This window comes from Nipponia nippon, unplaced genomic scaffold (genome assembly GCF_047370975.1).
Source record: "Nipponia nippon isolate SJK-2023a ecotype South Korea unplaced genomic scaffold, ASM4737097v1 scaffold_51, whole genome shotgun sequence".
Lineage (NCBI taxonomy): Eukaryota > Metazoa > Chordata > Aves > Pelecaniformes > Threskiornithidae > Nipponia > Nipponia nippon.
Genome location: NW_028262371.1, coordinates 269,589 through 283,751, shown reverse-complemented (window position 1 = coordinate 283,751; position 14,163 = coordinate 269,589). Strand labels below are relative to the sequence as shown.

The 14,163-nt window shown below is 59.8% G+C and overlaps 2 protein-coding genes across 4 annotated transcripts in view; both read left to right on the top strand.

Annotated features, from left to right (window-relative positions):
• Positions 1–9,228, top strand: part of CHD8 (chromodomain helicase DNA binding protein 8) — a 41,645-nt gene extending 32,417 nt beyond the window's left edge. For all 3 annotated transcript variants that reach the window (XM_087734958.1, XM_087734956.1, XM_087734957.1), the window contains 6 exons: positions 924–999; positions 1,152–1,206; positions 3,450–3,654; positions 5,615–5,823; positions 7,040–7,504; positions 9,100–9,228. In XM_087734958.1, the coding sequence (XP_087591084.1) occupies positions 924–999; positions 1,152–1,206; positions 3,450–3,654; positions 5,615–5,823; positions 7,040–7,504; positions 9,100–9,203 (1,114 nt within the window). In that variant the 3' untranslated portion in view covers positions 9,204–9,228. The remainder of the gene's footprint in view (positions 1–923; positions 1,000–1,151; positions 1,207–3,449; positions 3,655–5,614; positions 5,824–7,039; positions 7,505–9,099) is intronic.
• Positions 9,225–12,637, top strand: LOC148051900 (ATP-dependent chromatin remodeler CHD8-like; the record flags this gene model as incomplete). The annotated part of the gene is made up of 6 exons (XM_087734990.1): positions 9,225–9,269; positions 9,420–9,620; positions 9,754–9,852; positions 11,391–11,531; positions 11,654–11,698; positions 12,383–12,637. Coding segments are annotated over 6 exons (768 nt in total), but the record flags the coding sequence as incomplete, so codon positions are not given.
• Between the last annotated feature and the right edge of the window lie 1,526 nt (positions 12,638–14,163).

Genomic DNA, 14,163 nt, shown 5'->3' with positions numbered 1-14,163 from the left:
CCCCATTTTGGGGTCCCCCAGCCCCATTTTGGGGTCCCCCAGCTCCTTTCTGAGGGGTTTTGGGGTGCCCCAGCCCCTTTTTGGGGTCCCCCAGCCCCTTTCCGGGGGGTTTTGGGGTTCTCCAGCCTCATTTTGGGGTCCCCCAGCCCCATTTTGGGGTGCCCTGACCCCACTCTTGGGGGCTTCAGGGTGCCCCAGCCCCATTTTAGGGTGCCCCAGCCCCTTTCTGGGGTGTTTTAGGGTGCCCCAGCCCCATTTTGGGGGGCTCCAGCCCCTTTTTAGGGTCCCTCAACTCCTTTCTGAGGGGTTTTGGGGTGCCCCAGCCCCATTTTGGGGTGTTTCAGCCTCATTTTGGGGTCCCCCAGCCCCTTTTGGGGTACCCCAACCCCCCCCAGCCCCATTTTGGGGTGTTTCAGCCTCATTTTGGGGTCCCCCAGCCCCTTTTGGGGTACCCCAACCCCCCCCCCAGCCCCATTTTGGGGTGCCCTGACCCCACGATGGGGGGTTTCAGGGTCCCCCCGCCTCCTTTTGGGGTCCCCCAGCCCCATTTTGGGCTCTACCCCCATCCCCCAACCCCATTTTACCCCTTCCACTTTCGGGGCCCCCTCGTTTTCAGGGGACCCCCCCACCCCCCGCCTTTCTTTTCGGGGACCCCCTGCGCTTTCGGGGACCCCCCCATTTTGGGGGGACCCCCCCCCCGTTTTTGGGGGTGCCGATGATGACCACGCCATGCTAATACCGACCGGCTGCAGGCCGGGCTGAGTTCAACCCCTACAAACTGGGGCACCCTGGGGGGGGGGGGCATCGATTTTTGGGGTGTCGGCGGGGTTTTCCGGGGGTGGGGGAGGGGTTTTGGGGGTTGCGGGGGGTTTGGGGGGGTTGGGTTTTTGGGGGTGTTCATTTTTGGGGTTCCCCCCTCGCAGCGTGGATTTCGAGAAGGACTGCGAGGACCCCGAGTACAAACCCCTCCCGGGGGCGGCCAAGGAGGTGGACGACGAGGTGACAAAAACGGGGGGGGGCCACCCCCTCCCTCCCCCCCCCCCCCAAATCTACCCCTCCCCCCTCCTTTCCCCCTCCCCCCCCAATTTACCCCCCCAAACATTTGGGGGGGGGATGGGGGGGACCCTAATGCCCCCCCCCCCCCCCCCCAGACCGACCCCCTGATGCTGCTGGACGAGGAGATCTCGGTGGTGGACGGGGACGAAGGTAAGGGGGGGCGCTCTATAGGGGGCCCCCCACTTCTATAGGCCCCCCCAGCTCTATAGGGACCCTCCAGCTCTATAGGGCCCCCCCCAGCTCTATAGGAGGCCTCCTACTTCTATAGGCCCCCCCCAGTTCTATAGGGCCCCCCAGTTCTATAGGGCCCCCCCAGCTCTATAGGGGGCCCCCTACTTCTATAGGCCCCCCAGCTCTATAGGGCCCCCCTACTTCTATAGGGCCCCCCCAGCTCTATAGGGGGCCCCCTACTTCTATAGGCCCCCCCAGCTCTATAGGGCCCCCCCAGTTCTATAGGGCCCCCCCAGCTCTATAGGGCCCCCCTACTTCTATAGGGCCCCCCAGTTCTATAGGGCCCCCCCAGCTCTATAGGGCCCCCCCAGTTCTATAGGGCCCCCCCAGCTCTATAGGGGGCCCCCTACTTCTATAGCCCCCCCAGCTCTATAGGGCCCCCCCAGTTCTATAGGGCCCCCCCAGCTCTATAGGGGGCCCCCTACTTCTATAGGCCCCCCCAGCTCTATAGGTCCCCCTCCAGCTCTATAAGCCCCCCAGCTCTATAGGCCCCCCCAGCTCTATAGGGGGCCCCCACTTCTATAGGGCCCCCTCCAGCTCTGTAGGGCCCCCTCCAGCTTTATAGGCCCCTCCCCAATTCTATAGGGCCCCCCCCAGCTCTATAGGGGGCCCCCCACTTCTATAGGCCCCTCCCCAGTTCTATAGGCCCCCCCAGCTCTATAGGGCCCCCCCAGCTCTATAGGGCCCCCCCAGCTCTATAGGGGGCCCCCCACTTCTATAGCCCCCCCCCCAGCTCTATAGGCCCCCCCAGCTCTATAGGCCCCCCCAGCTCTATAGGCCCCCCCAGCTCTATAGGGCCCCCCAGCTCTATAGGGGGCCCCCCACTTCTATAGCCCCCCCAGCTCTATAGGCCCCCCCAGCTCTATAGGGCCCCCCCAGTTCTATAGCCCCCCCAGACCTATAGGGCCCCCCCCAGCTCTATAGGGCTCCCCTCCCAGCTCTATTGGGGCTCCCCCAGCTCTATAGGATTCCCTATAGGAGCTCCTATATCCCTATAGCGCTTCCTATATCCCTGTCTGCTGAGATCCCCGACGGGATCCATAGGATCCATAGGACTCCAGGGAGATCCATAGAGCCCCGAGCAGATCCATAAGGCCCTGAGAAGGTCCATAGGGCCCCGAGCGGATCCATAGGGCCCGGAGGGGATCCTTAGGGCCCCAGGGAGATCCATAGGGCATCGGGGAGATCCATAGGACCCCAGGGAGATCCATAGGGCCCCGAGGGGATCCATAGGACCCCAGGGAGATCCGTAGGGCCCTGAGCGGATCCATAGGGCCCCGAGGGGATACATAGGGCCCCGAAGAGATCCATAGGGCATTGGGGAGATCCATAGGGCCCCAGTGAGGTCCATAAGGCCCTGAGGGGATCCATAGGGCCCCAGTGAGATCCATAGGGCCCCGAAGAGATCCATAGGGCATCGGGGAGATCCATAGGGCCCCAGTGAGGTCCATAAGGCCCTGAGAAGATCCATAGGGCCCTGAGGGGATCCATAGGGCCCCGAGGGGATACATAGGGCCCCGAAGAGATCCATAGGGCATCGGGGAGATCCATAGGGCCCCAGTGAGGTCCATAGGGCCCTGAGCGGATCCATAGGGCCCTGAGGGGATCCTTAGGGCCCCGAAGAGATCCATAGGGCATCGGGGAGATCCATAGGACCCCAGGGAGATCCATAAGGCCCTGAGAAGATCCATAGGGCCCCGAAGAGATCCATAGGGCATCGGGGAGATCCATAGGACTCCAGGGAGATCCATAAGGCCCTGAGAAGATCCATAGGGCCCTGAGGGGATCCATAGGGCCCCGAAGAGATCCATAGGGCATCGGGGAGATCCATAGGACTCCAGGGAGATCCATAAGGCCCTGAGAAGATCCATAGGGCCCTGAGGGGATCCATAGGGCCCCGAAGAGATCCATAGGGCATCGGGGAGATCCATAGGACCCCAGGGAGATCCATAAGGCCCTGAGAAGATCCATAGGGCCCTGAGCGGATCCATAGGGCCCTGAGGGGATCCTTAGGGCCCCAAGAGATCCATAGGGCATCGGGGAGATCCATAGGGCCCCAGGGAGATCCATAGGACCCCAGTGAGATCCATAGGGCCCCGAGGGGATCCATAGGGCCCCGGGGAGATCCCTATGGCGCCTCCTGACCCTCTCTCCCCCCCCAGGGCAGCCCCCCCAGCCGGGCCAGCCCCCCTGGCCGCCGGGTTCGGTGCTGACGGCCCGGTTGCGCCGGCTGATCACCGCCTGCCAGCGTTCCTACCAGCGGGAGCAGCTGCGGGTGGAGGCGGCCGAGCGGGGGGACCGGCGGCGGCGGCGCTGCGAAGCCGCCTGCAAGCTGAAGGAGATGGCCAGGAGGGAGAAGCAGCAGAGGTAAGGGGGGGTTGGGGGGGGCCGGGAGCCTGGGCAGGGGGGGTTGGGGGATCAGGAGCCTGTTTTGGGGGGCTGGGTGCCTGGGCAGGGGGGTTTGGGGTGCTGAGACCTCATGCAGGGGGGTTTGGGGTGCTGGGAGTCTGTACGGGGGGTTTTGGGGGGCTGGGAGCCTCTGCAAGGGGATTTTGGGGTGCTGGGAGCCTGGGCAGGGGGGTTTTGGGGTACCAAAAGCCCATGTAGGGGGTTTTTGGGGTGCTGGGAGCCTCTATAGGGGGGATTTTGGGGTGCTGGGAGCCTCTGCAGGGGGATTTTGGGGTGCTGGTAGCTTGTACAGGGGGGTTATGGGGTGCTGGGACCTCATGCAAGGGGATATTGGGGTGCCAGGAGCCTGGGCAGGGGGGTTGGGGGGTCAGGAGCCTGTTTTGGGGGGCTGGGTGCCTGGGCAGGGGGGGTTTGGGGTGCTGGGAGTCTGTACGGGGGATTTTGGGGTGCTGGGAGCCTGGGCAGGGGGGTTTTGGGGTACCAAAAGCCCGTGTAGGGGGTTTTTGGGGTGCTGGGAGCCTCTATAGGGGGGATTTTGGGGTGCTGGGAGCCTCTGCAGGGGGATTTTGGGGTGCTGGTAGCTTGTGCAAGGGGATTTTGGGGTGCTGGGAGCCTGGGCAGGGGGGTTTTGGGGTACCAAAAGCCCGTGTAGGGGGTTTTTGGGGTGCTGGGAGCCTCTGCAGGGGGATTTTGGGGTGCTGGGAGCCTGGGCAGGGGGGTTTGGGGGTGCTGGGAGCTTGTACAGGGGGGTTATGGGGTGCTGGGACCTCATGCAAGGGGATATTGGGGTGCCAGGAGCCTGGGCAGGGGGGGGTTGGGGGGTCAGGAGCCTGTTTTGGGGGGCTGGGTGCCTGGGCAGGGGGATTTTGGGGGCCCAGGAGCCTCTGCAAGGAGATTTGGGGTGCCGGGAGCTTGGGCAGGGGGGTTGGGGGATCAGGATCCTGTTTTGGGGGGCTGGGAGCCTCTGCAAGGGGATTTTGGGGTGCTGGGCGCCTCTGTAGGGGGGTGTTGGGGTGCTGGGAGCCTCTGCAGGGGGGTTTTGGGGGGCCAGGAGCCTGGGCAGGTGAGTTTTGGGGTGCTGGGAGCCTGTGCAGGGGGGGTTTGGGGGGCAACGAGTCTGTTTTGGGGGGCTGGGTGCCTGGGCAGGTGAGTTTTGGGGTGCTGGGAGCTCATGCAGGGAGGTTTTGGGGTGCAGGGACCCTGTTCTCAGTGATTTTGGGGTGCAAAGCCCTCCCCCCTGGGTTTTTGGGGTGCCACGACCCCATAACTCGTATTTTTGGGGTGCAGGGACCCCGTAATTCGTATTTTTGGGGTGCAGGAACCCCCATCTCGGGCTTTTTGGCCTCCAGGAACCCCACGCCCAAGATCTCATGGCTTCAGGGCCCTCTCCCCTGGATTTTTGGGGTGCAGAGCCCTCACCCATGGATTTTTGGGGTGCCAGGACCCCATAACTTGTTTTTTTTGGGTGCGTAGACCCCATAACTCGTATTTTTGGGGTGCAGGGACCCCGTAATTCGTATTTTTGGGGTGCAGGAACCCCCATCTCGAGCTTTTTGGCCTCCAGGAACCCCACGCCCAAGATCTCATGGCTTCAGGGCCCTCTCCCCTGGATTTTTGGGGTGCAGAGCCCTCACCCATGGATTTTTGGGGTGCCAGGACCCCATAACTTGTTTTTTTTGGGTGCGTAGACCCCATAACTCGTATTTTTGGGGTGCAGGGACCCCGTAATTCGTATTTTTGGGGTGCAGGAACCCCCATCTCGAGCTTTTTGGCCTCCAGGAACCCCACGCCCAAGATCTCATGGCTTCCTCTTCCTCACCCATGGACTTTTGGGGTGCTGAGATGTCCCCCATGCATTTTTGGGGTGCGGCACCCCCAAGGGAGACCTCTCTTTTTTTTTTTTTTTTGGGGGGTGCAGGTGGACCCGGCGGGAACAGGCGGATTTTTATCGGGTGGCCTCCACCTTCGGGGTGGAGTTCGATCCCGAGGGAGGTCGGTTCCGGTGGGGTCGTTTCCGCGCTTTGGCCAGGTTGGAGAAGAAGACGGACGAGAACCTCACCAAGTTCTTCCACGGTTTCGTCGCCATGTGCCGGCAGGTTTGCCGCCTGCCGCCCGCTCCCGGAGACGGTAGGGTGGGGGGACCCCGATATTGGGGGAGGGGGGGCAGGGGACACCCCGCTATCGGGTGGGGGGCTCCCAATGGAGTTGAGGAGCTCCTCGTGGGGTTTGGAGGCATCTCCGTGGGGTTTGGAGACATCTCTATGGAGATATGGAGCTCACTATGGGGGTGAGGGCATCTCTATGGGGTTTGGAGACATCTCCATGGAGATATGGAGCTCCCTATGGGGTTTGGGGACGTCACCATGGGGTTTGGGGACATCTCCATGGGGTTTGGGGACATCTTCGTGGGGTTTGGAGACATCTCCATGGAGATAAGGAGATTCCTGTGGGGTTGAGGGCATCTCTGTGGGGTTTGGGGACGTCTCCATGGGGTTTGGGGACATCTCCGTGGGGTTTGGAGACATCTCTATGGAGATATGGAGCTCCCTATGGGGGTGAGGGCATCTCTGTGGGGTTTGGGGACGTCTCCATGGGGTTTGGGGACGTCTCCATGGGGTTTGGGGACATCTCTGTGGAGATATGGAGCTCCCTATGGGGGTGAGGGCATCTCTGTGGGGTTTGGGGACGTCTCCATGGGGTTTGGGGACATCTCCATGGAGACATGGAGCTCCCTATGGGGTTGAGGGCATCTCCGTGGGGTTTGGGGACGTCTCCATGGGGTTTGGGGACATCTCCATGGGGTTTGGGGACATCTCCATGGAGATACGGAGCTCCTTTTGGGGTTGAGGACATCTCCATGGGGTTTGAAGCTCCCTATGGGGAGCTCAATGGGGTCAACATTGGTGGTGGTGACCAACCCAAGGGTGGTGTCCATCACCCCAACGGTGGTGGTGACCAACCCAAGGGTGTCCATCACCCCAACGGTGGTGGTGACCATCAACCCAAGGGTGGTGACCATCACCCCAAAGGTGTCCATCACCTCAGCGGTGGTGTTGACCAGCCCAACGGTGGTGTCCATCACCCCAACGGTGGTGGTGACCACTCCAAGGGTGGTGGTGACCAACCCAAGGGTGGTGTCCATCACCTCAACGGTGGTGGTGACCATCAACCCAAGGGTGTCCATCACCCCAACGGTGGTGGTGACCATCAACCCAAGGGTGGTGGTGACCAACCCAAGGGTGGTGGTGACCAACCCAAGGGTGTCCATCACCTCAGCGGTGGTGGTGACCAACCCAAGGGTGGTGTCCATCACCCCAACCTTCTTCTCCCCCACCTTCTCCAGAACCTCCCGACCCTTCCATCCCCGTCTCGCCCATCTCGGCCGTCCGAGCTTCTCGAGGTCTTCGCCGCTTGTCCCTCCTCCGTCTTCTCCGCGAGCAGGTCCTGCGTCACCCCCTCCTCCCCGCCCGCTTGGCCCTGTGTCCCCCCCCGGGCCCCGACCTCCCCCCGTGGTGGGAACGGGGCCACCACGATGGAGAACTTCTCCGGGGCGCCGCCCGTCACGGGTTGGCTCACCCCGAAACCGCCATTTTGGGGGACCCCGAGTTTTCCTTCGCGACGGCGCGCTGTCGTTACCTCCGCGCTCGCGCCGAGGCGGGGGGGACGCCGCCGCCGCCCCAGAACCTCCTGGGCCGTCCCACCCCACCGCCACCACCGGTGGTGGAGGAGGAGGACTCGGAGCTGGAGAAGTTGTCGGCGTCCGCTTCCGAGTCGTCGTCTTGCGAGGAGGACAGCGACGAGGACAGGGGTGAGGAGAGGACCCCCCCAAATCCTGGTGGGACCCCAAAATCCTGGTGGGACCCAAAATCCATGTAGGAACCCCCCCAAAATCCTGGAGGGACCCCAAAATCCATGTAGGAACCTCCCCCAGATCCTGGTGGGACCCCCAAATCCTGGTGGGACCCCAAAATCCATGTAGGAACCCCACCCAAATCCTGGTGGGACCCCAAAATCCATGTAGGAACCCCCCCAAAATCCTGGAGGGACCCCAAAATCCTGGTGGGACCCCAAAATCCATGTAGGAACCCCCCCAAAATCCTGGAGGGACCCCAAAATCCATGTAGGAACCCCCCCAAATCCTGGTGGGACCCCCAAATCCTGGTGGGACCCCAAAATCCATGTAGGAACCCCCCCAAATCCTGGTGGGACCCCAAAATCCATGTAGGAACCCCCCCAAATCCTGGTGGGACCCCAAAATCCATGTAGGAACCCCCCCAAAATCCTGGAGGGACCCCAAAATCCTGGTGGGACCCCAAAATCCATGTAGGAACCCCCCAAATCCTGGTGGGACCCCAAAATCCATGTAGGAACCCCCCCAAATCCTGGTGGGACCCCAAAATCCATGTAGGAACCCCAATCCTGGTGGGACCCCCAAATCCTGGTGGGACCCCAAAATCCATGTAGGAACCCCACCCAAATCCTGGTGGGACCCCAAAATCCATGTAGGAACCCCCCCAAAATCCTGGTGGGACCCCAAAATCCTGGTGGGACCCCAAAATCCATGTAGGAACCCCCCCAAATCCTGGTGGGACCCCAAAATCCTGGTGGGACCCCAAAATCCATGTAGGAACCCCCCCAAATCCTGGTGGGACCCCAAAATCCATGTAGGAACCCCCCCAAATCCTGGTGGGACCCCAAAATCCTGGTGGGACCCCAAAATCCATGTAGGAACCCCACCCAAATCCTGGTGGGACCCCAAAATCCATGTAGGAACCCCCCCAAATCCTGGTGGGACCCCAAAATCCATGTAGGAACCCCACCCAAATCCTGGTGGGACCCCAAAATCCTGGTGGGACCCCAAAATCCATGTAGGAACCCCCCCAAATCCTGGTGGGACCCCAAAATCCTGGTGGGACCCCAAAATCCATGTAGGAACCCCCCCAAAATCCTGGTGGGACCCCAAAATCCATGTAGGAACCCCCCCAAAATCCTGGAGGGACCCCAAAATCCTGGTGGGACCCCAAAATCCATGTAGGAACCCCCCCAAAATCCTGGTGGGACCCCAAAATCCTGGTGGGACCCCAAAATCCATGTAGGAACCCCCCCAAAATCCTGGAGGGACCCCAAAATCCATGTAGGAACCCCCCCAAATCCTGGTGGGACCCCAAAATCCATGTAGGAACCCCCCCAAATCCTGGTGGGACCCCAAAATCCTGGTGGGACCCCAAAATTCCTCCTCCTTTGCCCCTCCCCCCTCCCTTTTTGCCCCTCCCCCTCCCTTTTGGGGCCGCCCCCTTTTTGGGGACCACCCCACCCCCCTTTTTGCCCCCCTCCTTTGCCCCCCCCCCCCCCCGTCTCCCTCCTCCCCGGGGGGGTCCCCAAAACCCCCTCCCCCCACCCCAGGTGCGGAGCCCCCCTGCGAGGAGGAGGAGGAAGAGGAAGAGGAGGAGGAGGAGGAGGAGGAAGAGGAGGAGGAGGAGGAAGAGGAGTCGCCCCCCCTCCGGTGAGGGGGGTCCCCAGGGCCCCCCCCCCGGGGCCCCCCGGCCCCCCGACACCTCCACGAGTGGCCCAAGGTGAGCCCAAACCTGGGGGGGGGGGGGAGGGGGCACCTTTGGGACCCCCCAAATTTCGGGGGCGACCCCCAAAACCCCCCGCCCCTCCCCCCAATTTCCCCCCCCCCCCCCCTAATTTTTCTCTGTCCCCTCCCCCCCCCCAAACGGAAGGACCGAGCCCTGATCCGCCGGCTGGACCTGGTGTGCCAAGCGGTGCTGTCGGGCAAGTGGCCCACCGACGATTTTGGTGGCCCCGCGGGGGGGTACCCCGACCCCTCCCCCGCCCCCCCGCCGCCCCCCGCCGCCGCCGACCCCCCCCCCTACCCCCGCCTGCGCCACGAGGAGAAGGAGTTCACCGTCCAGATCAAAGACGTGAGTCCCCGGCGGGGATTTTTGGGGTGTCCCCCCCCTTTAAATTTGAGGGGGGGGGGGCTAACGGATTTGGGGAGGGGGCTACTGATTTTTTTGGGGGGTCCCGTCCTTCCCCCCCCCCCCCCCCCCGCAGGAGGAAGGGCTGAAGTTGACTTTCCAAAAACATCGGTTGGTGCCCAACGGGGCGATTCGGGAGCCCCCCCATAAGAAGAACAGTAAGAAGTTGGTGGAGGTGAGTTGTTTCGGGGGGGGGGGCAACGGGGTGAAAAAAATGGTAGCCCCCTTTTTTTTATGAATTTGGGGGGGGGGGGGGGGGGCGGGACCCCCAGAAAAAGATTTGGGGGTCCTGGGATCCACCCCCCCCCCCCCCCCCCCCCCCCCCAAGGGATTTAAAGCATCCTACCCCCCAGATTTGGCGATTTCCCCGAAAAATTGGCAATTTCCTCCCCAAAATGGGCGATTTCCCCGAAAAATTGGCAATTTCCTCCCCAAAATGGGCGATTTCCCCGAAAAATTGGCAATTTCCTCCCCAAAATTGGGGACTTCCCTTCAAAATTGGCAATTTCCTCCCCAAAATTGGCGATTTCCCCGAAAAATTGGCAATTTCCTCCCCAAAATGGGCAATTTCCCTCAAAAATTGGCAATTTCCTCCCCAAAATGCGCAATTTCCCTGAAAAATTGGCAATTTCCTCCCCAAAATGCGCAATTTCCCTTAAAAATTTGCAATCCCCCCCCCAAAATTAGGGACTTCCCTTAAAAATTTGCAATTCCCCCCCAAAATTGGGGACTTCCCTCAAAAATTTGCAATTTCCTCCCCAAAATGGGCGATTTCCCCGAAAAATTGGCAATTTCCTCCCCAAAATTGGCGATTTCCCCGAAAAATTGGCAATTTCCTCCCCAAAATTGGGGACTTCCCTTCAAAATTGGCAATTTCCTCCCCAAAATTGGCGATTTCCCTGAAAAATTGGCAATTTCCTCCCCAAAATTGGCGATTTCCCCAAAAAATTGGCAATTTCCTCCCCAAAATTGGGGACTTCCCTTCAAAATTGGCAATTTCCTCCCCAAAATTGGCGATTTCCCTGAAAAATTTGCAATTTCCTCCCCAAAATTGGGGACTTCCCTTAAAAATTTGCAATTTCCTCCCCAAAATGGGCAATTTCCCTTAAAAATCTGCAATTCCCCTCCCCAAAATTGGCAATTTCCCTTAAAAATTTGCAATTTCCTCCCCAAAATTTGAAAGTTTTCCTTCAAAATTTACGATTTCTCTCCAAACTTTGTGATTGCCCCCCCAAATTTGCAATTCCCCCAAATTTGTGTTTCCCCCAACTTTGCAGTTTCCCCCCAACTTTGCAGTTTCCCCCTAAATTTGCAATTTCCCCCTAAATTTGCGATTATCCCCCCAAATTTTGTCTCCCCCCAAATTTGCAGTTCCCCCCCAACTTTGTGATTCCCCCCAAATTTGCAATTTCCCCCAAAAAATCTCTAATTTCCCCCCAGAAATTTCCAATTCCCCCCAAATTTCCAATTCCCCCCAAAAATTTCCAATTTCCCCCCAAAATTTCCAGTTTCCCCCCAAAAATTTCCAATTTTCCTTCCAAATTTCCAATTCCCCCAAATTTGCAATTTCCCCGAAAATTTCCCATTTCCCCCAGAATTTCCGATTTCCCCCCAAATTTCCAATTTTCCCGCCAAATTTCCAATTTCCCCCCTAAATTTGCAATCCCCCCCATTTTGTCTCCGCCCCCGGATTCGGGGCTCCGCCCTCCCCAGCTGGAGCTGCGCTGCCTGGAGGGGCTCCGGGACCCGGGGGGGGACCCCGAATCTCGCCTCCCCTCCCCCGCCGCCGCCGGCCGCCAGAGCGGGGAGCCCCAGCTGCGCCCCGACTTCGCCGTCGACCCCCGCTTCTTGCCGGTGAGCCCCCAAAATCCCCTCTTTTCACCCCAAAACCCCCCCCCCCGCACCCCACCCCCCCCCCACCCCAAAACCCCCCTTTTTCACCCCAAAATTCCTCCCCTCCCCCCCCCCCCCCCCAGTTTGTGGAGCCGCGCCGGGAGCAGCACAAGTGGCACCGCAAGAAGGTAACGGGGGGGGGGAGGGGCACCCCCACCCCCCACTTGGGGCCCCCCCCGCCCCTCCCCCCCGCGGGTTTCGGGGTGCCCTGACCCCTCCCCCGCCTCAGAATTTTGGGGCATTTTCGCTGGTTTTGGGGGGTGGGGGGTGGGGGTTTTCCCTGGGGCCCCTCCCCCACCCGGTTTTTTGGGGGCCCTCCCCTGGGTTTTGGGGCCCCTCCCCCCCTCGGGCCCCTCCCCCCCATTCGGGCCCCTCCCCCCTCATTTGGGTCCCTCCCCCTCATTTGGGTCCCTCCCCCTCATTTGGGCCCCTCCCCCCTTAAATTGGGCCCCTCCCCCCCCTCATTTGGGCCCCTCCCCCTTCACCCCCTCATTTGGGCCCCTCCCCCCTTCATTCAGGCCCCTCCCCCCCATTTCCCCCTACCCCCCCCCCAGCTTTTGGGCTCCCCTCCCCCCCATTAGGGCCCTTCCCCCCCCCATTAGGGCCCCTTCCCCCTCATTTTGGGCCCCTCCCCCCAATTCACCCCCCACCCTTCAACTTTTGGGCCCCTCCCCCCCGCAATTTGGGAGCTTGCCCCGCCCCCCCCCCCCCCCCCCCGAGGGTTTTGGGTGGGGGGAGGGGAGGGGTGGGGGTGCACCCCCCTCACCCCTCCCCCTCTTCTTTCTTTCCCCCCCTTCCCCTCCCCCCCCCAGCCCTTCCTCCCCTCCCCCCTCCCCCCCCGCCGGCCTGGACCTCTCCAAGATGGTGGCCCTGATGGGGGGCGGGGGAGGGGCGCCGCCTTTCCCTCCCCCCCTCCCCTCCCCCCGCCTCCCTTCCGCCCTCCCCTCCCCCTCCCGGAAGAGGAAGAGGAAGAGGAGGAGGAAGAGGAAGGGGCGCCCTTCCCCCTCCTGGCCGACCCCATGCTGCCCCCCACCTCCGACTCCGACTGATGGGGGGGGAGGGGCGCCCCTCCCCCCTTCACCCCTCCCCCCCCGATATTTATATAAATATGTAAAATGTCTTGTGTCATAAAAAAGGCAAAAAAAGTTAAAAAAAAACAAAAAAAGGGGTGGGGGAGGGGCGCGGGGGGAGGGGGAGGGGGGAGGGGCGCGGGGGGAGGGGCGGGGGCGGGGGGGAGGGGCGCGGGGTTTTTTTTTTTAATAAAAGGTGGCGAAATGGAGAGGAATTTTGGGTTTTTTGTGGAAGGGGGGAGGGGGGTGGGGGGGAGGGGCGGTAATGAATTCCCCTTCATCCCCTTGAATTGCCGACTTGCGATTCGCCCCCCAAATTTGCGATTCGCCCCCAAATTTTGCAATTTCCTCCCCCAAATTTGCCATCTCCCAGCCGAAATTTGAGATTTGCCCCCCAAATTTGCGATTTCCCACCCAAATTTTGCAATTTCCCCCCAAATTTGCCATTTCCCACCCCAAATTTACCATTTCCCAGCCAAAATTTGAGATTTGCCCCCCAAATTTGCGATTTCCCACCCAAATTTGTGATTTCCCACCCAAATTTTGCAATTTCCCACCCAAAATTTGCAATTTCCCCCCAAATCTGACATTTCCCACCCAAATTTAGTGATTTGCCCCCAAATTTGCCATTTCCCACCCAACATTTGCCATTTCCCACCCAACATATCCCACTTCCCAGCCAACATTTGAGATTTCCCACCCAAATTTTGCAATTTCCCCCAAATTTTGCAATTTCCCCCCAAAATTTGCCATTTCCCACCCAAATTTTGCAATTTCCTCCCAAAATTTGCTATTTCCCCCCAAATTTGCAATTTCCACCCCAAAATTTGCGATTGCCCACCCAAATTTTGCGACCTGCCCCCCAAAATTTGCGACTTCCCCCCCAAAACCTGAGATTCCCCCCCACAAAAAATTTGCAGTTTCATCCCAAACTCTGTGATTTCACCCCAAAATTTGGAATTTCCCTTCCAAATTTGTGGGTCCCTCCCCCCCGAATTTGCAGTTTCCCCCCAAAATTTGTGATTCCCCCCAAATTTGCAATTTCCCCCCAAATTTGCAATTTCCCCCAAATTTACAATTTCCCCCCAAATTTTTCATTTACCCCTGAACTTTACAATTTCCCCCCCCCCAAATTTGCGATTTTCTCCCCAAACCCCGAAATTCCCCCCAAATTTGCAGGTTTCCCCCGAAATTTTCCCCCAAAATTTTCAATTTCCCCCAAAATTTTCAATTTCCCCCAAAGTTTTCAATTCCCCCCAATTTTTCGTTTACCCCTGAACTTCACAATTTCCCCCCAAATTTGCCGTTTCCCTGAAAAAATTGTGCTCGTTAATTAACGTCCTCATTAATTAACCCCCTATTAATTACCCCCTTATTAATCCCCTATTAATCCCCATTAACCCCCTCATTAATCCCCCTCATTAATTAACCCCCTCATTAATTAACCCCTATTAATTACCCCTCGTTAATCCCCCATTAATCCCCCTCATTAATTCCCCCTCATTAATTCCCCCTCATTAGTT